Raw genomic sequence first — 21938 nt, 5'->3', positions numbered from 1 at the left:
GCCACCCCCCTAAACATTATCGAAGGGGAAAGGTTGATTAAATGTCATGTTATATCACTCAAAGCCAGCAAAAGCAACTACACACTTTTTATTTTCCTGCTAAGTGTTGTTTCCTCTCCTTTGTTCAGGAATAGCTATCGGGTCATACACTTGATAAGATTTTAAACAGAAAAAGAGATAATGCTTTTAATATCAGTCTCCACTTTACTTCAAAGGATGATGCTGAGAAAATTTCTTTCAAGTACTGCTTCCAAATATGGAAGACACTTATGCACTGACATTATCAGGTCTCTGTCATCTGATATGTGTTGGGACAATGAATCATACAGAACCCTCCATTGACCTTCTTTCAATGTGTCTAGATAAAAGGATGAAAATTAGAATCCATCTCCTTGCAGTGCCACGAGTTATAAATGTACTTTATAGGGCTCATTATCCAAACTAATGGACTAAGGGCGACATCCTTGAAATGGACTTACCAGCACTGACAAAGCCAGTATGCAATATTTCAAGACAGATATGTAAATGACTATGTGTTTGCTATATCTTTTTATTACAGACATATAAATTTCCATTTATCATACCTTTTCCATTTTTGAGACAGAATTATTTAATTGGAAATGTATTTAAAAAGTGATCAATATAAAATGTCTACCATTAGTATTAATGCAACCCATGTAATTTAAAATAATCTAAAATTTATCAGATAAAGCCAGATAAATGATGTACAATAAAAATGAGAAAATAACAAAAAAGAAAACAATAACCATGAATACATTCAATTTGCTTTTTCCTCAATCTAATCAACATGATGTATTTTTTTATTTTCTAATGAAGCATCAGAGTTCTATCAAGAGTACAGGATGTTCTGCTTATGTATTAGAACACCAGACCTAATCTGATACAATACCTAAAAAAACAGAAATTTTCGAGTGACTTAATGAAACTTTAAAACAAGTATGTCTAAAAGTTTGCATACTTTCATGTTGAATTCCCTGAATATTACTTTCATGAACTTTAAAAACGGCTATGGCAACGTGATTAAAATAATTGGGTGGTTCAGGACAAAAAAATCTACTGCTCTCTCTATATACAATTAGTAAAAAAAATAAAAAAGCAGTTCAACTAGTTATTGAATTGGTTCTTACTTTTCTTGAGCTGGACATAACGTCAGCCAAGTCTGGAAAAGAGCTGAAATGACCTATGGTATTATTTAGGGTTAAACCAAAACTCTAAATGAACAAGAAGAAGTTTGAGAAAAAAATCAAGACTGTATTTATATTTTTTCCCTACTTGTATTAAAGCACATATATTAAAGATACTAAAAAACTAACTGCATGAAGATACTGATGAAATTTGGAAGCCTATGGGAGATCTTTATAAAATAGTGATGAACATTGCATAATTTAACTATGTCTATTGTTCTGAGTTTAACCTTCTTGCGGTCAAGATAAACTGTCTCAAACTACAGGGACAGCTGTGGTAACAACGAGATATGAATTTGCCTATTAACAACTACTATTAATGGCCTGTTGACTCAAAAGCTCAGTAACTCATGAATACCCTCATTAACAATCTGACAGATGATTTCTAGTAGGCAAAACACTGCAGCCTGAAGAGGAAACAGAGCTGGCACGAGAAGGGAATGCACAGTAAGGAAAGAGAGAACATGGAGAAAGAGAAAGAAGGGAAAGGAAATAGTGATGATCTTAGCAAGAGAAATGGTTAGTTTACTACGTAACACTAAGGAAGAGACTTTTCACAAGTAAACAGCAGTACTGCATTCTGGTGAGAGAAAACAGAAAATAAAGAGAAAATATCCGTTATGAATATCTGGATAAGAAAATACACTTAATTCAAAGAAACTTGGCTTTTGAGTGACATTTTTACTATGGTGAAAAGGATGTTTAAGACTTTTTTGAATGATTAGGAAAAAAAAAGTTATATGATCCTGTTGCTGAAAATACTTTGTTTTAGCTACTAGTACCATGCTCTCAAAGAAACAAATATGCAGTGAAACTGGAAAGCAAACTAGTACACTGATCATTTAATTACTAATATTCCTAATAAAATGTTCCTACATATTTTATAGCTTATTTTCCAATATTTGCTGATGAATTTTTTCAATTACAGCTGGAAAAAAAAAAAAGACTCCTAAGAGCTAAAGTCTGCAGGTAGAGTAAGTAGTAACTGATAAAATGTATGCAACAGAAACCATGACAAACTACAGAGGTATGAAAAAATTGCCACTATGGAAAAAACTATGGGTTGCCTTTTCCAACTTTACACCTGCCTACAGGCCTGATATTGTAAAAGAATTTATCCTAGGATAAGAGGGCAGCATAGTTTATGACAACAATCTACCTAAAAACTCATTAAAGTCTTTTCTCTTGGAGTGACATGCATTATCAGCAAAGATTAATCTGATGAGTCTTTAGGTGAGCTCCATTTTTAAAAATGCAATAACAGAGGGCTTTGTTGTCATCTGATGAAAATCAATTAGAGTAGGTAAGGCCACAAGGAAAACTAACATCACTCATCACCAGCCCCCCGGCAGCTGAAATGATTTGTCTTCCAAGCTTGGGTGATCAGGAGCTGTAGTAATATCACAGGGAAATTAATTTAGTTTCTATATTCTAGACCCACTTTCCTTGTTCTGGAGGACCTATACACAAATTACTTTTAATCAAGGTTGATGTGTTATTAATACTGAGGAGGATCTTTGAAGAATCATTTTTTTTTAAATTGACTTAACGCATTTTTCATCTGTATTTTGTATGTAAACAGAAGGTTACTTATATTGCCCTTACCGTCCAGATTCTTTGTCCACTACAAGGCACTGCACAGAATGGCGAAGACAATAGATACCACCAAATACTGCACACATCCTAGAAACATAAAAAAAAAAGGTTACACGTATCATGACTAATTGTAAGCAATGTGAGCATTTATGTTAAGCAAGGCAAAGTATTGTGCATACTGTAGTACAACATTTTTAATGACAAGCCTTGATCTCTGAATCAGACAATCAAAAAAAAAAACAAAATAAAGCATGTCTGTCATATAGTTTTGTAAAAGATTTGTTAACTTTTTTTTTTAATTAGCATTTATCATAGTCCTCTTAATTGTTACATTAGCTTGAACACGCCTGTTACCATCCTCAGTCATTCAGGATGGAAAAGCACTTATTGACTTAAGACAGGATATCTACTGAGCGTGCTACACTGCAGATGGTATAGAGTGAGAACGTAAGACCACACAACAACCAAACCAAACTTCTACTAGAATTTCAAGTGTGATCCAGAACTTATTTCTCTACTTCTATGAACTGTAGCGTGGGAACTTTACTGGCTATGAGCAGCTTAAATTTTAAGGGTGTTGAGAAGTACCCCAACAGAATAGGGTACCTCTTGTGGCCTTAGGGTGACCTCTTGCAAGTAGCGATTCCTCTAAGTTCCACCTATATTAAGATACAGTTGCTTAAGATACTCTTTGTATGGAATAATGATAAAAAATATTCTAAAGAGAAAAAGAAACCTGAGAAAATTCAAAAGGTAAAATATACTAAGTTGTTTTCCACTTACAAAGAAGTCTCAACACTCAAAATAAAATAAATTACCAAAACATCAGACCAAAATTACAACTTATCTGTTTTTATACTATAAGGAGACACAGTTTAAATAAACTAAATTATGACAGCTAAATATGAGGAAGTTACTTTTGGATGTGTTTGTAACACCTTTTACAGAAAACAGCTTTTGTTAAGAGATTCTGTAACAATCTGGTCGTGCTTCTCTACTTTGCTCTGATGCATACATACAGGTGAGAATGACACTGCTGCAGCAAGGGTCAACAAATCAAACTCAGTATTGAACAGTGAACGGAAGAAATCTCTGTGGGATGAGTACGTTTTACGACACCACGTACCATGGCTGATCATAAGAAGCAATCTGCTGCTCCACCGTACACGCACTCCTGCCTAAAACGCAGCATCTCCTCCGAGACAGCTGCCTTCAGCTCCCCTCCGCGTTTCACTGCTGACTGCCTGTAACTAAGCCAGTCTCTGTGCCAGAGACTGCCCCGCTAAATCGTACTTAGATTTCCCACTTTTTAAATGGTCAGCGAACCATTTTCTTCTTTCCATTTGCAGACAGTCTAGTTTGAGGGCACCTGCCTGAATCCTGGGCCCCCGTGTGAAGTCAGCCCCCTGCAAGAGTTAGTCACTTGCCAGGCTGTGCCCCCCCAGCCCCTGGGGCATCTCTGAACAAAACTCTTCACCAGAGGAACATCCCACAAACAAAGTGCAAAACCTCTCTCCTGTAAAACAGCACAGTTAAAGTTGGTCTGGTGAAGAGAAATCCCCTTATCCTAACTTCCTAAATTTGCTATAAACCAGGCTTAACCTCTGGGGATTACCTTTCTGTAGATTTTGTGACATAAATTAATTAACAACAAATAAAAGTTTTGTTTCCTCAAGTGATACCTACTATTTTTACTGAGCTCACTTAACATTAAAATGGCTGCAATATTACTAGCTTGAAAATGTTTTAATCCCAGCTCTTAAAAACTTTTAATATAAACTGACATTCTTGAAAATAGCACCAAGCAAGTATCAACAACCAAACTGCCTTTTGAAATGTATCTAAAAAGAAACTCTATGAACTTTTTGTAAGAGCACAATAATGCAGAGAAATTTGTGACCTTACAGAAACAGGATATATGTTAGGGATTCGCAAAGATAAAGCTTCATGATTAATTGTGAATTCAAGTTTGATGAATCAGGATAAACTTCCATCCTTTTTGTTCACGGTGCACTGTTTTCAGGGCATTGTTACTACAGAAATAAGACAAAACTCAGAGAATGAAGTTCTCTAGAACTCAGTATGGCAAAAGGTAAAACAGTAAGAACACTTAAAAACATTTTTCCAATTATTTTAAAAGAGAAATAATCTTTAACGTTTCCAGCCAGCATGAAAATTATCTAGTGGAACAAAGTAAAGAAAAAAAAAGGGGAGATCTACCCGATCCCTTACAATACAGTTTCAGGTTTGGACGGTCTGCACTGTCTGATTCATCTCGGGAATCTTGACCTGCTTTTTTCCCCCCAGTAGTTCATTCAGATCAATCAGCTATCAATGACCTCTTATATGCGGAACATAATCTGCATATTGTCATAAGCTGCACATCCTTTTCTCAGAGAGAACTGATGGGACAACCGTCAAATGTTATCAAGTGACATTTGACAATTATTCCTTTGCCCTACAAGTTAAACACAACCGTGCGCTTTTTGTGATACCTATTATTCAAAAGTAAACAGCCACTTAAAAGAAATCATGAACCAGTGCGTAGCACATTCAATGCACTGACACGCTGTTCCATTTTGCCATACTGGAGAAGGATACCGTGAGTTTTCCAAGTTCCTGTTACTCAGCTAAGCTTTGGTGTGACCCAGCCATTTGATATTCAGCTCACAAGTGAATAGACAGAGCCCAAACTGGGAGGGCATAAAATTAGAAATGATACCTGCCATTTCATTAACAGAGTCTGCCTAGGTGTTGTATTTAAAAAAAGATTGTGTCCATAACACCCACAATACTGTAGTGCTGAAGAACATTTGTGCCTTCTTCACCCGACACCACATACAAGAACAGGAGGCAATAGTATCACATGTGCAGCCTTCACAGATGATGCACTTGAAAGAAACAAAAATTTGCATGTTGCAAATCTGACTGCCTACAATGGAAGCCATACCGGCATTCAAAACTCACGTTAGATAGCTCAGAGACAGTTAATACCACAACACCTTTCGAACTGCATGAATGACGTGGCACGGCGAACAGCTGATGTGTTACCAACTCACAGCTCTTCTCGATTGTACTCTAAAGCACAGCAGCCTAAGGAAACGCCAACAGTATTACTAACTACGGGCCAAAGCAGAAGAGCCGGTACCCCAGACCACTTCTGCCCATGCAAAAGCAGGGAGAAGACGCCCCACATTGAATCATCCCACCTTTGGTTGTCTCAAGATTGCTGAACATGACACAAAGGTTAAACATCCACTGAATAATTATAACAGAGCCTTGAGAAACTGGCTTACTATCTCCAATGCTGCAATCAATGACTTTTAGGCTGATAAAGCATGTGTAAGGATCTTTCAAACCAACTCAGATGAATGTACTTCATGTGGCATGACATAAAAAATAGTAGTTAATACATCCGCAGTCAAGTTTTTCTTATTTATTTCTTATTTGTTGTTTGTTTTTTGATAAATGCACTTCATTTTTCCAGCAGCTTTGAAAGAATTTTGCTGCTTGGCTGCACAAAAATGTGACTTACTTATTTTCAAGAGTAGTCTGCTATCTGGTGGAGGAAGGCATGACCTGTTTTCACAGTAGGCCAGAAGAAAACTTTTATGTTTAAATGAAAATAGGAAGCAATTTTGATTGCATTGTGTTAAACAACTGTAAAGAGCCAAAATACCTACTAAAACAGACCAGCTTGAAAAATGACATGATTAGGAAGAACTTACCGAAATTATTTAAATACAGAAATTGAAATATTAAACTACAAAGCATCCCAATAATTTATGACAAAAGTAAAATCACTGTGCTAACATCACTTTCATACAACAGGCTATTCCATATAATGTGACTGCACTTCAAGTACAAGGCAACTCTTTGATACCATTAACCCTAAATGACAGACATTTAAACTGATATTACTAATTAACTGGCTACTGCCTACACCAATAATTCAAGTTTTGCTGAAAGATAGCAACAACACTGTACTCTACTTCAACTTTGCCCTGGTGACATCAAATCATATTACAACTAAATTAACAGTTGTGAAAATTTTTGGCCCGGTAGCCCTCCATCATGCGCAGCCTTTAAATGCCATTTCAGTTTCCATCAAGGCAGGAATCAGCAGTTGTAATTTTTAATACAGCTGTGAAACAATTGGACATATTAAAAGCGGATTTTTTGACAGCATATTCATGATGATTTATGAGTTTGTATATAATTTGATTATTCTATTAATTTTTCTGATTACTGATTCAGCTAATACAGTGAAGGTCACTTACAAAATAAATCTTCATTACATTTCACAGAAAGTAACTGCCTCCAACTAGTTGTTTTCTTTAATTAAACACTAATGTAACAAGAGAGAAAAATAGGCTTCAGGGCTGCTGCATCTGTTGCTACAGGAGGAGTTTACCACTTTGATGTAATGCTCTCCGATATTAATTGAACAAAAATAGAATGCCTCTCCACCTGACATCTTGATTTTCAACACAGATATCAAACACCCTTAACTTACAGACCACCATTAATTCATTCTGAAACTGCACAAAAGAACTGGAAAACCGTATCCCAAAGTATAGTTTCACACACGCAAAAATAGCTCTTAGTTCTAGTATATATCCTGCCTTCTGTTTTATAAAGGCATGGAGGGATTAATTGAGAAATAGTTGTGCCAACTGTGTAGACTTCTATATGAAAAAATATTTTCTTAATGATGAATACTGCATGAACAGTTTTGGAGAAAAATCAAAGAAAAACATGTGAAAGGCTGAATTAATAAATTGTCCTCTTTCAATTTATTTATTTGCATACACAGAGCAAGCAGTATCCTGGTTCTTAGGTGAAATTCTGTTTCCTGAAGGTCCCTAGAGAACTTCAGCATTTCCTACAATAATGTTTTATGTTCTAAAAACATTAATAGGTAGAATACAGACAAATCAAATAATTATAGTGACTGTAGTTCAAAAAACAGAATTCATTTTCCCAAAACAGAGTTCCCATAGAAAAAACAAGTCTCAGTATGTGCAGTGACCACCTGGCCTAAGATTTAAAAAAAAAAAACATGTAAAAAACATGTAAAAACCAGCACCAACGGAATACTGATGACAATCTCTGTCACCTAGAACTGTCCTGGCATTTAGAAAACTATTGGAAAATACATTAAAATAAATTTTTAGGCAAGCAAATGAAGGAAGTGTCAACTACTTAGATCTTTTCCTGGAGACTGTGTTCAGCATTCCTGTAAAGTTTTAAAAATGTCCAGATAGATTTTATAATTATCCTAGTTTATAATTGCAATTAACAAGATGACAGTTTTAAAACCATCAGAAAGTTTCTGCAGGAACCAGAATGCTACAGAGAAATATGTATTCAATAGTGTGAAGAGTTGTAGCATAACGTACAGTATTTGACAGTAAAATGGGTAACGATAAAAGCTGGTTTACTTGATTCTGCTTTAGAGCAGAAAACTCAAGGATGTGAGTAACATATCCAATTATCACTTAACCAAAAGTACATCAAAACCTCTATGCACTTTTTCCATAGCTACACAATAGGTATAATTTAAGTTTATCTCACTGCCTGGCAAGGATTAGTGTTTATAGTTCATGATGTCTGAGTGGTCAAATCTGCACTGAAATGCAACTATTTCAAAAGTTTTAAAATTTGACTTCCTATTGTGTGATGCACAATTTTAGGGTTTGGCAAACCAACGTTGTTGCCAAAGCAAGATTCTCTTATAGAATCAAGCTCTCAATTCTGTTTACCCAAACATTCAACTATTTAACTAGCAAGTATCCTAGAAATTAAGTCCAAAGCACTGCAGCAATTTCTCAGAAATTAAAAGGAGAAAAAACAGGGGAAAAAAAAAGTTCAGTATTTTTTGTGCTTCTGTGATAGCAGTTAACTACAAATGCACCCTGAAGACCAATCTCTATGGCATGTAGAAGCGTGAGACCTGCCTGCCTGTAAGTTCTATCAAGCTTGTAAAAGAAGCCGTTCCTCACACAAAGTCCTTCATCTGCAATTATACAACAGTTCTGCCCTCCAAGAGGAGCTTGTGAGATCACGACCAGAGGGCACAGACACAAAAATGAGCAACTGCAGAAACCAGTCACTGAGCATTAGGACATCTATAAAATGCATTTATGTGCTCTCTGCCTCCAGAAAAGACATAAAAATTCTAGATATCTTAACCCACAATGAAATTCAAAGAGTATTTTACTAATTCAGTAATGTTTTGGAGGTTACCTTTTCTCTGTCTTTTAGTTTAATGAAACTAATGCTAAACTACATTTACATTTACTACAGATTTGCAATAGAGAAAACATTCATGTTGTTTCCACAGCTCTGCTCATAACTCTGTAATGCATGCAGATGTCTGAGTCCATATTCTTTAATATGAGCCATAATCTGCACTTACCCACATAAGCAGAGAGTAATTGGCTTGTTAGGAGACTACTGAGAGATAGTATCAAATAATGTATTAGATACACTTCCTTCATATCATTCTCTTTGTCTTAATTATCAAAGAAAATCAATACCAAAATAGCATCTCCATTAAAGCATTTGTATTTTGCACTTTGTGTTCCAAATAGGTTTGTAAAATGAAGAAAGACTTATCTGAGAGTGGACAACGTGAGTTATTTTTTATATATATATATAAAGTTACATTTGCTTTTCCCATACCACAGGGTATATTCCAACCCCCGTAATACAAACAATTTCTTGACTGAAAACTTTTCCATGCCTACTTAAGGATCTAAGACCCATACACTCCGTCAGCATTCTTATGGTTCAGAGTATTCCATGTAATACATCCTAATATTGGCTGGAGGTTTTTAGGAGGCATAAACTTTTGAAGACCACTCTATACTCCTAGTCAGTGGAACAGTAAGGATCAGAAAAGGGTTCATATTTGTAAATAATTTGCAACCAACCGTCTCACTGAGAAGATAAAATCTAAAATGGCAAGGTATTTTCCAAGTCTCATACACTTAGAACACATTTCCCAGCAAAGGTTATTTCCAAATTAGAAGTCTTTTCCTGTCAAATCCCGAGAAATAATGTGGGCAAGGACACAAAAGCATTCTATAGCTTTATTAACGACAATGCTCACTGATCTGTGAATAACCTGAAAAAAATGAAGATTATTGAGTTACTTTACCAATCCATCCATCCATCACTAGAGAACAGGTTTCAGTATGATGGATTATTGCACTTCCCTGATGTTTATCCCAAGAGTTTCTCCTTAGGGGGAAAAACAAACAACTGATCCTACAAACAATCATGCTAAACACACTTGTCCATTTTGCATTCAGCTACCAAGAAACTGAAGAGAAATACATCAAGTTTGCCTTTAAAAGACAAACCGCACAGAAAGTTTTATCATTTCATTGAAATGCATATAAAAACAATTAAGGAGAAAGCAGCACAGCAGCTACTCTTACTAGTTGTCATTTTAATCAAGACCAAATACTACTGGCAAGTTGTCAGTAATTTCAAAACAAATGTTCTGGTCCAAAGTAAGCGAATTATCTTAAGTGATAAGAGATACATAAATATGAAAATGATTTGTTTTAAAATTAAAAACTTCTCTCTCAGATACAGCTTGTATTTTTAAAATCAGCTGTGATTCTTTCATACTTCCATAGAATTGCAGTTTTCCTAAGACTCAAATATGTCGCATCTCATTGTCAAAAGAAATAAACATTGTTTGATTTTTTCTTTAAGATGCCACATCATTTAATCAAAATACAGAAAAGTTACACATATTGCTTACATGTAGAGACTTAATACCTATTTGTAGATTCGAATGTAAAGGATGTTATGCTGAACTTTTTATATATCAATTCTAAATGCATATTACATTCAGGTTTCTTAAGGTCTAGTCTTGATTCTAGAACACTAAAAGCTTCCTAGAGAATTTAACATGGACATAATTGGAAATATTAAGTACCTGGGACAACCTTCTAAACTTCAACATTTGTAGTAGTTAATAGCCCAAATATATGGGTAAAAACTGATCGCTCATTTTTGAAATACATACAGGAACCTTCCAAATCAATCACAGAATCCATCATATCTCAGCCTGGACTCTTAATCTTCTTGTAAATACAGGGATTGAAAGGGATGACCCATCTTAATCAGATATTTCCTCTATCACAAAATTACCACTGCCACTGGCTCTGACACAAAATGACTAATTTCAGCCAGAACCTGTAACAACTACTTAAGGGTTGTATCACCCACCAAATGCATACACAATGTAAAAGTTCAAAGCCTATTTATAGGAAACGCAAGCCGTTAATTGAATACCCATACAAGCCAGTGAATCACTGTAGCTCCTATGGCAAAGCAGCAGCAGACCACCTATTACCATGACCACATCTGTCAATTCTTGGATGACTTCTAACAAAGAAAAATAAATACAGGATGCGTAACCCCTCCGAGCCTTTACGAGATGACAGATGGTGTACAAACAGACTCTAATTCCCTCTAAAACTTCAACTAGGTAAATAACTGAACTACTGCTTAGACTGTATTTCCATTTGGATGCTTGTATTTGCAAGTGTCCAGAAAAAAAGAATCTGAAAACAAATTGAAGAGAAATTAGACACCGACTTGCCCAGAATTTGGAGTGTTCACAAAGCAAGCCCTGATAAAAATAACAGAAGGGAGGTCACAGCCTGCAACTGACTTCTCAGCTAGCATTCACCCTATTCAAACAGCACTGGCCATGGATCAAGAGAATCACCACTGAAAACTTCCAGGAAAACTTCTTCTCAAACAACAACTGAAAATAAGATGCATATTTCACTGACAAGAAAAACAGAAGTCAACTATTTACAATATTTCTAAAGCAGCGCTTCCAAACACTCCTCAAAACCGTTAAAAATAAAATAAAATGCTTGCTTCTGAAAAACAGAAAAGTAGATAACCTAGTATTTGGCAAACTAACAAACAAAAATCTACAGTAAACTAAGCTGTCTTATTTCACCCCTAGTTACAAGGGAAAAATTGTAAGTTGACAATTCTAAGATTTACCTCCTGTATCAGGAAATACTTGGGGCATTTCCTAATGTTTTCTAAAAGCAGGAAAAAAAATACTAAAATTACTTTAAACAATCCAAATGTTGCATCAGTGAGGCTTTAGAGCTTACAATGATGCCTAACTCTAATTTTTCTTCAGAGACATTTTTCAGGAAAATGAAAGTTGTATTGCAGATTTGCAACAAACACGTTAGCAGTGAACTGCACAACACACTGATTTCTATAGCTGCCTTTCCTGTATTTCAGTGAAGCTTTGGTGTCCTATGCTTACTGTACCAAATGAAAAGGTTTTTCCCCAAGAATAAGATGTTGTTTTATTTATTTTTACTAAGCATAACACTATTACCTCATTAGAAAAGAAAGAAGCTAAGTGTTTCACATCCGTAAGTTTGAACCAAAGGATGCTGCTCATATACAGGCTAAAAAAAGTTCTGCTGCTTATCAGCTTAGAATAACACGAGGCTTCCAACGACCTTCCTTGTACCACGAATCCAATTTATGGAGACAGAAATCTCACATCTGTACCTCGACATATTGGGAGGTACATTACAGTGATATAAAAGTTTAATTTTCTCTCCTAAACCATACCTGTTTAAACCAATAAAGAACTAACACCGCTTTTCCTCACTCAAGTGTCATCAGTAGTTATAAAATGTTGTACTGTTTATGCAGAATTCATTTGGAATGCAAGGATGTGACTTACAAATGTCTTTGACTCATTCACATAAATATGCATGTATGCCATTTATAACAGTAGCCTTGATGAGAACACACAGTGTAACTGGCTGCAAGAAACGCTTAAGAGGTTTACATTAAAACAGAATATAGAACGGTGGTTAGAAATCACAGAACAGGTGACACCTTACTCTGATAACCTGGTGATAAAAACTGTAGGGTATGATGTATAGGTTGTTGCATTACCGCTTTACTATACAGTCTGAACAGGATTCCTCAGTTGTATCAAGACATAATGCCCAAGGCAGACCAGATAAAGTAATTGCAATTAATCTACAAAAATTGTGACTGCCTCTTAAACTGTTTGTTCGTTTACAGAAAAGACACTTTAAACTTCTCTATTTTTTACTGGAATGTTATGTAATACTTTTTTTTTTTTTAAAAAAAAAACATAATTACTTCTTGTTTTGACAGAGTGGTTTGCTTCAACAATTTAAACACTCTCCTTATCGTACTCATAAGACTTAGTATTCAACAAAACCAACCAACTAAAACAAACCTAAAATGCACTTAGCAATGGGTATAACTAGGAAGTTCAATTCATATTCCTGTGATCACGGAAGCCTTCTGGTAAGAAAATTTTAAAAAATTCTAGACGCCATTATTGCTAACTCTTGAAATATATTGCTGTTATAGACAAGAAAATTGACAGTGCTGGCTATCAGACAAAATGAAGCCAAAGAGCTTTCCAGAATGCAAGAAAAACTATTTTGAAAAGAATCTACCTAGGAAGAAATGTAACTGAAATTCTAAAATTGTAGTTACTAAATTTAATTATTTTTTCAGGTATATGAAGGTCTAGTGAGACAGACTGCAAAACCTGTGCTTCTGTAGTATCTCTGATTATCTTTTGATTTATCAATCTGTTGGTCAGGTACTGGTATCTAGTGATGCATGAAGTCCTAAAAAACAGAAAAACATCCATAATGTCCATAAACACTAGTTCTGTTGCATGGCTATGTTCAGAGTCCTTACATGAGGAAAAAAATAAAAGATCTTTTTCACAAAATCTGAGTGCTTAATTACATAATCCCGCTTTAAAAAAAATCGCTATACAAATACAGTTTAAGTTACAGATGAAAGTCTATTGAAAAAAGCTACCAAATAACATTTCTATTCATTACAGTACAGAAGAATCCCTAATTACTCAGTGAACTAAAGGAACCATTAGGTAATTATACAGATAAATACTGAAACATCATATCGGACAGTTCTGCATGGCCTTCACTAGTTGCCGAGGCCAAGTAAAACCTTCCAAGATATGGCCAGCTGCTGGTGCCAACCACCTACTTTACAGACACCCTCCATGAAGTACAGTAATTATTCTAGAATACTTCTATCAACATAGAAATGCATCCATCCTATATACTGCAACATAGGCTCAAACCACTGAGGCCATTCTTCTAGCAGTAGCTTAAGTACTGTTATAAAGCAAAACACAATCTATCATGCAGACAAGTCAGGAAGATAACGTCCAACGGCATGCTATAAAACAGAATTTCTTAATTGCAGCACACATAGAAAAAGCAGAATTTGTCCATCAAAGAACAAAGTAGGGACTTTGCACTGATATTTAACTGAATGATATATGAATGCATCACTCACAGACAACAAAATGGCCTCACAGTGCAATACCAGTTTTTAAATAGAGCTAATGTTTACTTCAGACCTACAGGTTACTACATTAAAAACCCACATAGAGCAGATGGAAAGGCTGCTTGCCAGCAAATGAAAAGAAAAAAAAAAAGAACTCAGCCTTTTAAAAGCCAGCTGAACTGTTGGAAACAACGGAAAATTAGAACTACCCACTCTCTGCACATGTATTCTCGATGGCCCCCCAGAGCACCAGTCAACAACTCCCCTACAAGACCTATGACCCCCGCACACCTCTGGAGTCACACTGAAGAATACACATCATGCCCACAGTTCAAGTGAAGGGGCTGAAGTGGATGCTGTAGTAGAGAACATATGGCTGCTGTTTAAGATGTTGGAATGTAAAACTGCAGTATGGCGCAGTACGGCTCAGATGGCTCAGGGCTTTAGGATGTCTTATATGCTGTTCAAGTCACAGATGGAAGCTTGGGGTCTATAGGCACAGATCTATAAAATGATGCCAAGAGTAAGTGTATGATTTCACATCAGTTGACCTGAGTGGTTAAGTCTGTGATACAACAAGGGTGTCAGCATTGTGTAGTTTTTTGCTTAGTAATAAACCGGACACATGGCACTACTTTGCTTCTTTCAGAAAAATCCAGTTCACTATTAAATACAAACCTATGAAAGGACAAAAAACTTTCTAACACTAAATGCACTCTCAGCAGGAACTAGCAACACAAACTGGTAACATACCTCCCCTTTTAACTTCAGGAAGACTGAAAGACACATTTTCTCAACCTACCAATACGCACAGTCATCCTTTTGGACAGACACTGCTCCAAGTCTCCTCTGCCAGTTTTAAAAAGGGATAGCAATGTTTTAAATTATCCCATCCACTTCCTAGCACTTACTACCAAATGCAGCCATCACAACCACCACCCATTGCTACTTCTATTTGTAACAGAATGAAAATTGTTCCAAAGTATTAACATAGCATAAATTACAACACTTCTGCTTTTCTGAATGAAACTCTTCAAAATCTCGTTTCCTGGTCTCATCAGCTTGGTGCTCCACCATCCTATAAAAGATTTCTTTTTCTCCTAAAATGTGCACCTTTTTTTGAGAATTTTGTAGCCAATGAAAATATAAGGCAAATAAAACCAACAAGAAATTGCTACTAGAATGATTTCTATTGAATGACCTCCATCAGCATTAGGTTACTCAGTACTTCCTGTTTTGAAGAAACGTACTAAAAACAGTAGTGCCTACCTGCAAAAGCACTGTGGAATCTCGCCTTGACCATATAGAGGAAACAAAAATGGTGTATTGCCATAGCGGCCAAGGCACTGAAGAAATTTTCTTGTTGCCTGAAGGCCTTCAAGAGTGCTGCAATCAGTCTCCGAAACCATTGCAATAGAATGAAGAATGAAGTGCTGCAAGCTAGGTGTTAACTTTCGTGTTCTTAAGAACTGAGCAAACGTACTGTTCTTGTAGTCTGAGAAAAAAAGTAAAATCAAGTAAAGGATATAGCATGCCACCTGCATTTTCTCATGTACTTCAACTTAAAGAAAAAACTTTTTTATTTAAATACACAAAGATAAATCTCAAAAGCAAACGTGTTTTTCAACAAACATTGCTCAAAATGGATTATCAAAATTAATGGAATTTTAATTACTTCCATAAATGTAGTTTTCTCAGAAGACAGAAATACCACTCCATTCAAATATTTCAGAATAACACAAACCAACTGCATGAGACTCAAACCTTCTAGACAGCAACATCTAAATACGGCTTCCTCTGTTTATTACGTTACAATGATCTAAATCCTATTCTCATTTTTGAGATATACGAGAAGCTATGGACAAAACCCCACTGGTTTCCAAGAGCCTGAGGATGCTAAATTACTCAGATCTCCTGCAGTACACCCATTCAAGAGGAGTAGTGCTGAATCTATGCTGAGGTAGATATTATAGTGTACAGAGAAGTCATTCACATTTTTTTTTAATGAGAAAGGGCAATGTTTATTTCAAATATTTGAAATTGCCAATTTGCTCACAACAAACAAGTATAGATGACACACACAGCAGCCAGGGATGAGGAAGCACGTTTCCCCTTCAAATTAATACTATTGCTGACACATTTTTAAATTCAAAGAAATGCAGGTCCTTCAGGGAATATATAATACAAACATTGCATGTTACTTATACATCTCTGAAAACCTTAAGTAACTTTAATAAAACTTGATTTTTTTTTCAGTAAAAGACTCGCATTTAGGCAATAGCATTCTTCAATACCATTCAGAGTTCTGTTCTTAAGCTCTTTTCAATTATGTGAAAATTCACGAGTCAGAAGCACTTCCATCAATGCTGTGCCTAGTGTTTATTATCAGGCCATGTATTGTGTTTAAGATTCAACCAGTTTTATTATAAATGTATTTTACTACCTATTGTACAGCAATGCAAAGCATAAAATGACAAGGTTTTTTTTAACTTTCTAAAAACGTTCTCAAGTTTTTATCATATTAATCTTCTTACATAACTCCAAATTATATCAAAAAAAGCTTTAAAAATATTATTTAACTATCATGAACTCTTCCTATTAAAAGTGTGCCTTTCAACGTATGTAATGATCTCAGCAGGAGCAATTTTAAAATTCTGAAGTCTTTACATTAGACTAACCTGACTCAAAATACTCCAAGTTACTTCTCAGGTTACTTTAAAGTGTAGGAACAAAATGTGTTTAACTATCTCTGGAAGTAAAATAAATTTAATGTCATTTAGGTACATGAGGTTGAAGAGGAAAATTGACTAACGGAAGGAAGGTGATAGACACCCCCCTCTCTGCTTTGGATGAGGCTTAAATAGAAGACTTCAAATTGAATTGGTCTGGAATTTAACACTGATGGTCTGGAAAAGGTCAGAGTATACTCTGAAAATGAATCCATAAAAATAAACAAAGTGAAAATACAGGAGAGCTATCAATATCGTGCACAACTGAGTGAACTCAGAAGACAAGGGTGTTACAGCGTTCAGTGAAACCCTACCTTGAAATTCATCAGGGTGTTGTTCATAGTCCAAACAAAATGTCAAAAACTTCATCAGCATTCGCTTTTCAACCATAGTGAGCTGTCTGCTGTTGAAGACATCTGCTCTAGAACAGGGTACCTGGAAAACATTTTTTTTTATAATTTCAGATATTGTCCATATTCTGGGTATGAAAAGCATGAAACAACACTGTAGCTAATTACCTTACAGATATTTTAAAGTCCTATCCTCTATTATAGTTATTTTCTTATATATTTATTTCCATTTTCTATTGTAACAACAAGAAAAGTTATGTTTTCCATAAAGATATTCTAAAATCTTTTTCCTCCTCTTTTCCTTTTAATTTCTCTTCAAATTTCACTTGCATCTCCTCTTACTGCAGTTTTAATGAAAACAGCTTCCATTAATGAACTATGCCATATATCTCCTGTTGCCATTATCAGACCAATGATTTCTCTCCTCAGTAACAGAGAGACAAATCAAGTCTGTGCCAGGTATTTGAAAATCTACTACCTGTGAATCTTTAAGAATTAACTGCTGAGTCAGACCATGGTTTAAGTATTTGATTAGACAATGATTCATGAGAATACTTTACTGAACAGCACATTTAAATTATTTTTTTTTTAGTATTTAGATATAACATTTACAAACCCTTCTCATTCCAGGAATGAAATAAATATCAGACGATTTTTAATTAGTAGCTTGTTACGAAACTCTCATGAAAACAATTTCAAGCTTTTTGACTTTAAAAAGATGAGATTAAACACATACAGTATATTATTCTACGATACCTGTTCTACTTTTCCTTCTCGAAAAGCAAGAATTCTTGTAGCATTTTTAAACTCTGCGTATCTGCTAACGTTCGACTTAATCAGAAGGTCAATTAACAGACCTCGGGAGTAAAGCAGCTGCACAATGAACAAAAAAAAATATGGTGAGTAAAGAGAAAATGCTTACATCAAAAGAAAATAGTGACATCAACAGTACTCATTTGTAAGATATTTTCTGTAACTCTTCATAAGTACACACAGTAAAGTGAAATCTCAATAAAAGCATATAAAGATGTAATAGGTGCAAAAAAATATTAAATAAATTGAAGTGATCACACAAAGGCAGGCAGGAAAGCAGTCCATAGGAGAGAAGGGGAGAAGGTTTCAGCTTACTGCTCATTCGGTTTTAAGTCTGGGGATCGTAGCTTAAGAGAATCATCTTGGATGATTTTCTGAATTGTACACTATATATCCTTGATCACTGTACTTTACAACCATCACTTCCAAGTATCAGTAATGCACGTGGCCCTGCCTAAGTAAATCATCCCTGTCTGTTCCTTAAATTACCTGAAACAATCATGTTGCATTTTCTAAATGCAAATTACTCAAACCCTCAGTTAAGGTTTAATTTTATTCTATTGCTTCATAATATGTCTACCTTTACTTTCTATAAACTACAAATATATTATGAAAATACTGAAAGGACAGAAGTGTAACTATTAACAGAAGACATATGTCTGAATTTAAAAGCACTCTCAATCCATTGGAGATTAGTTTAAACACACTGCAAGTCTTGTGGCCCTGAATAACTGATCACACAGATCTGCAAGATCACACAGGAATTTAAGATAAAGTTTTACAGGAACACTCCCTAGGACACTAGCAGAAGGTCTGTGTCCAAGTGCCAGAGAGAGACCAATGCAAATTTTGCCAGAGAGCCAGGGGGGTGGGAAGAACTATTTTTCATTTTTAAAATATCAAACACCCCCATTTAGATTGATTTTCCTTTTTTTATTTTTTAATGGTAGCATTTAAAAAGAGCAGCTTTGTAGATACTACCTAAATGCTAAATTTCAGGAAATAGCTGCTTTTATGGATAGTTTTCTGACCTATGCTTTATAGTCTCTTTGGTCATAAACAAACACTGAAGAGCAACATATGAAATTGCTTCTCTTTGTTATCATAGTATACTAATGCTTGTTTACTTCTCCAGAGAATGTATTTTTTGCTTCAAATGTACTGTATCAGACCTCTTAAAAAAGTTGTGGTTTGTTTGTTTGTTTTAATTTCATCACATCAAGCAAAGCAAATGTACTCTGTCAGTAACTTCCTACCTTGGAAACTAAATCAATATTAAACCTTCTGCCTTCCCTAACAATTTGGGAATACATAATTTTCTTTGGTTCTTGGGCAGAAACTTCTGATGGCGCAGCTTCAGCTTTTCCCAAATCCGGAGCGGACTCGCCTGAAGACAGACTGTGAGAACTTTCATTCTCACAGTTTACTTCTGTATCATTCACTTCCGCTGTACTTGCTGGATCCACACTTGCAGCCTTTTCTGGTTCGCAGCTCTCAGCCCTTGCTACGGCACTCTCCAGTGGTGGGCACTCTTTGTCTGGGTCCTGAGCAACCCCCTCAGCACCAGAGGCTCCAAATACAGGCAGCTTTGGCAACGCACCGGCTTCTTCAACATCTTTGGCTGAATCCTGACTGATTAAAAACACACGGGGAAAAAGGAGGGGGAAAAAAAAGTCTTTAAGAGTCTTTAAATCTTGTTTAAAGTTTTGAGTCTGTGCCAGGAATGGAAAGCTCAAGCCCTTCTTAAAAAGCATTAGTTGCTTTATCCTGGCCAAATGGGGTGTATCACACCCACTAAAGAATTCTGTTTCTTTGACTGAAAATCATTCAAGAGGAGTACTTTTACTGGGGAAAAACGCAAGAAAACACTTTTGTGTTCTTATTTAGCGAACTCAAAAGATTGAACGAGCTTAACATGAAAATCAAAAGCTCCACTGGTGATACACAGTACACATCTACATGAACAAAATAAATATATTTTTAAAAACAGAGTAATGCAACCTAAGTTCTTCCTAAGGATAAAAACCCTCTAAAATCAAAATGCAAAAAAGGCATTAAAGTCATTAAGCTTGGATATGTTAAAAATGAAACTCGCAGAAGAAAATACAAGTGCTTTATATAACTAAGACTACTTTCCATCTATTATTATAACAAGTCCTTAAGAGCAGCACGGAATTTTGAACTGAAGTTTACATTGAAATTTTGATTACTTTTTTCTGCTCTTATCTTGCATTCAGTTTAGCTGCTCAAATAACGGCCATATAGAACAAAGTTCCCTCACATGGCTATGTTATTATTTTGCATGTTACAAATTTGTTCATTGTTCTGATGAATTTGTAATATGTGTATGATGCAGGCAGGCAGTTAAAAGGAGGGAAATGACCACACAAGTGCTATCTAGTCCATTTCCTTTTCACAACACAATTCTTTAAAATTCCTCTTACAAAGCAGACCCGCACTTTTAATCATATCTACTCGTTTTATCTTGAACTTCAATGACATCTACCTTAGAAACTGGTACTTTTGAACTTAGAAGTTTAGTTTATACTACCAGCTGAGATGAATCAAATCAATGTCATTGTAAGTGAAAGGAGTTCAGCAATAATTTTACACTATCTTTTTATCTTTATACCACAAGCCATTAATGCACTGAATAAACAATTTAATCTTGGCTGAAAACTAATGAACTTCGATTTTAAAGGTGACCTACAAACGTACAGTACAAAATTTCGGTTACTATCAGGATGGTTAAAATTCACCAAACACCAAGGAATTATTCAGTACACATAAAAATGCTCCTTCACGTATCTGTAGACTTAGAGATGGAAGGAAGAGGCACAATTTCTGTTCAAGTCAAAAATAAAGATGGGAAGACAAATCCTCTCCTTTAGAAGTTCTTCCTTGCTTATCTCCTTTTGAACTCAGGGAGCTTGTAGGGGCTGATGAAAGTAAGAGTCTGGTGCATCTCAGCTTGTGCACAGCCACCAGGAAGTACGTATCTGTGAATGGGGTAAAATATTGCCCTGGGAAATACAGGCATGGATACAAGGAAGCACTAATGAAAGAAGTCTGTTTCTGTACATTGATTTTTTGTCTTCTTGCTTTATACTGCAAGCATTACATAACTATAAAATATAAAAGACAAAGTACTTTGTCAAGTGTTTTTAAAAAGTAATCTCTATTAGAACTATAAATGAAGGTCAATTCAATTTTGGGGTTCTGTTTGGTTTTATTTACTTAATGTACTTATTTTAAGAATTTTGGAGTACGGTGTTAATAAAGATGTGTTAATGCAATAAGGAAGGATAGTATTTTTTATTCAACCCATCCTACAGTTTTCTATAACACAAAAATTCAGAGAAAATTCTATCTTCTCCCAAGTTCAATGTAACAGCATGTTTAAAATGTGACTAAACTGCATTGTTATTAAAAAAAAATCAAATTTGGATTCACAATATGTTGTCTTTTTAGTATTACTGAAAAGCAGTTTAACAAATGTTGTATTTACATATTTTAACTCTATTCAATTCCATCTTAATGAATACGTACATTTGTATGATTTGCATCTCTACACATTTCATAATGAACGAGTAAAACCTGTATATAATCTAAATTCATGACATTCTTCCTATAGGAAGAAATAGCCCTGAATAATGTAAAAACTGTCTATAAAAATCACTCAAATTGAACTTTTGTACCAACAATTATTCTCCTAATTCAGAAAAAAATAATACATCTGCAGACAAATTGTTGTGTAAATTTAGAATATTATCTTCTACCATTCATCAATTAATGGTACTAACAAAGGAATATCTTAAAATGAATGTGTCTTATTAATGCCTTGTAACAGCAACCCCTTCAGA

At 35.2% G+C, this 21938-nt stretch overlaps 1 protein-coding gene across 1 annotated transcript in view; it reads right to left on the bottom strand.

Annotated features, from left to right (window-relative positions):
- CHM (CHM Rab escort protein) overlaps positions 1–21938 on the bottom strand; it is a 63397-nt gene that overhangs the window by 18852 nt on the left and 22607 nt on the right. The window contains exons 5-9 of the mRNA XM_048076057.2: positions 19332–19707; positions 18019–18135; positions 17227–17347; positions 15453–15678; positions 2811–2888 (exon numbers count right to left, since the gene is read on the bottom strand). Of these exons, the coding sequence (XP_047932014.1) occupies positions 2811–2888; positions 15453–15678; positions 17227–17347; positions 18019–18135; positions 19332–19707 (918 nt within the window). The remainder of the gene's footprint in view (positions 1–2810; positions 2889–15452; positions 15679–17226; positions 17348–18018; positions 18136–19331; positions 19708–21938) is intronic.

This window comes from Anser cygnoides, chromosome 13 (assembly GCF_040182565.1).
Source record: "Anser cygnoides isolate HZ-2024a breed goose chromosome 13, Taihu_goose_T2T_genome, whole genome shotgun sequence".
NCBI classification, from domain to species: Eukaryota; Metazoa; Chordata; class Aves; order Anseriformes; family Anatidae; genus Anser; species Anser cygnoides.
Note: the sequence above shows the minus strand (reverse complement) of the source record. Positions and strands in the feature narration are given on the sequence as shown.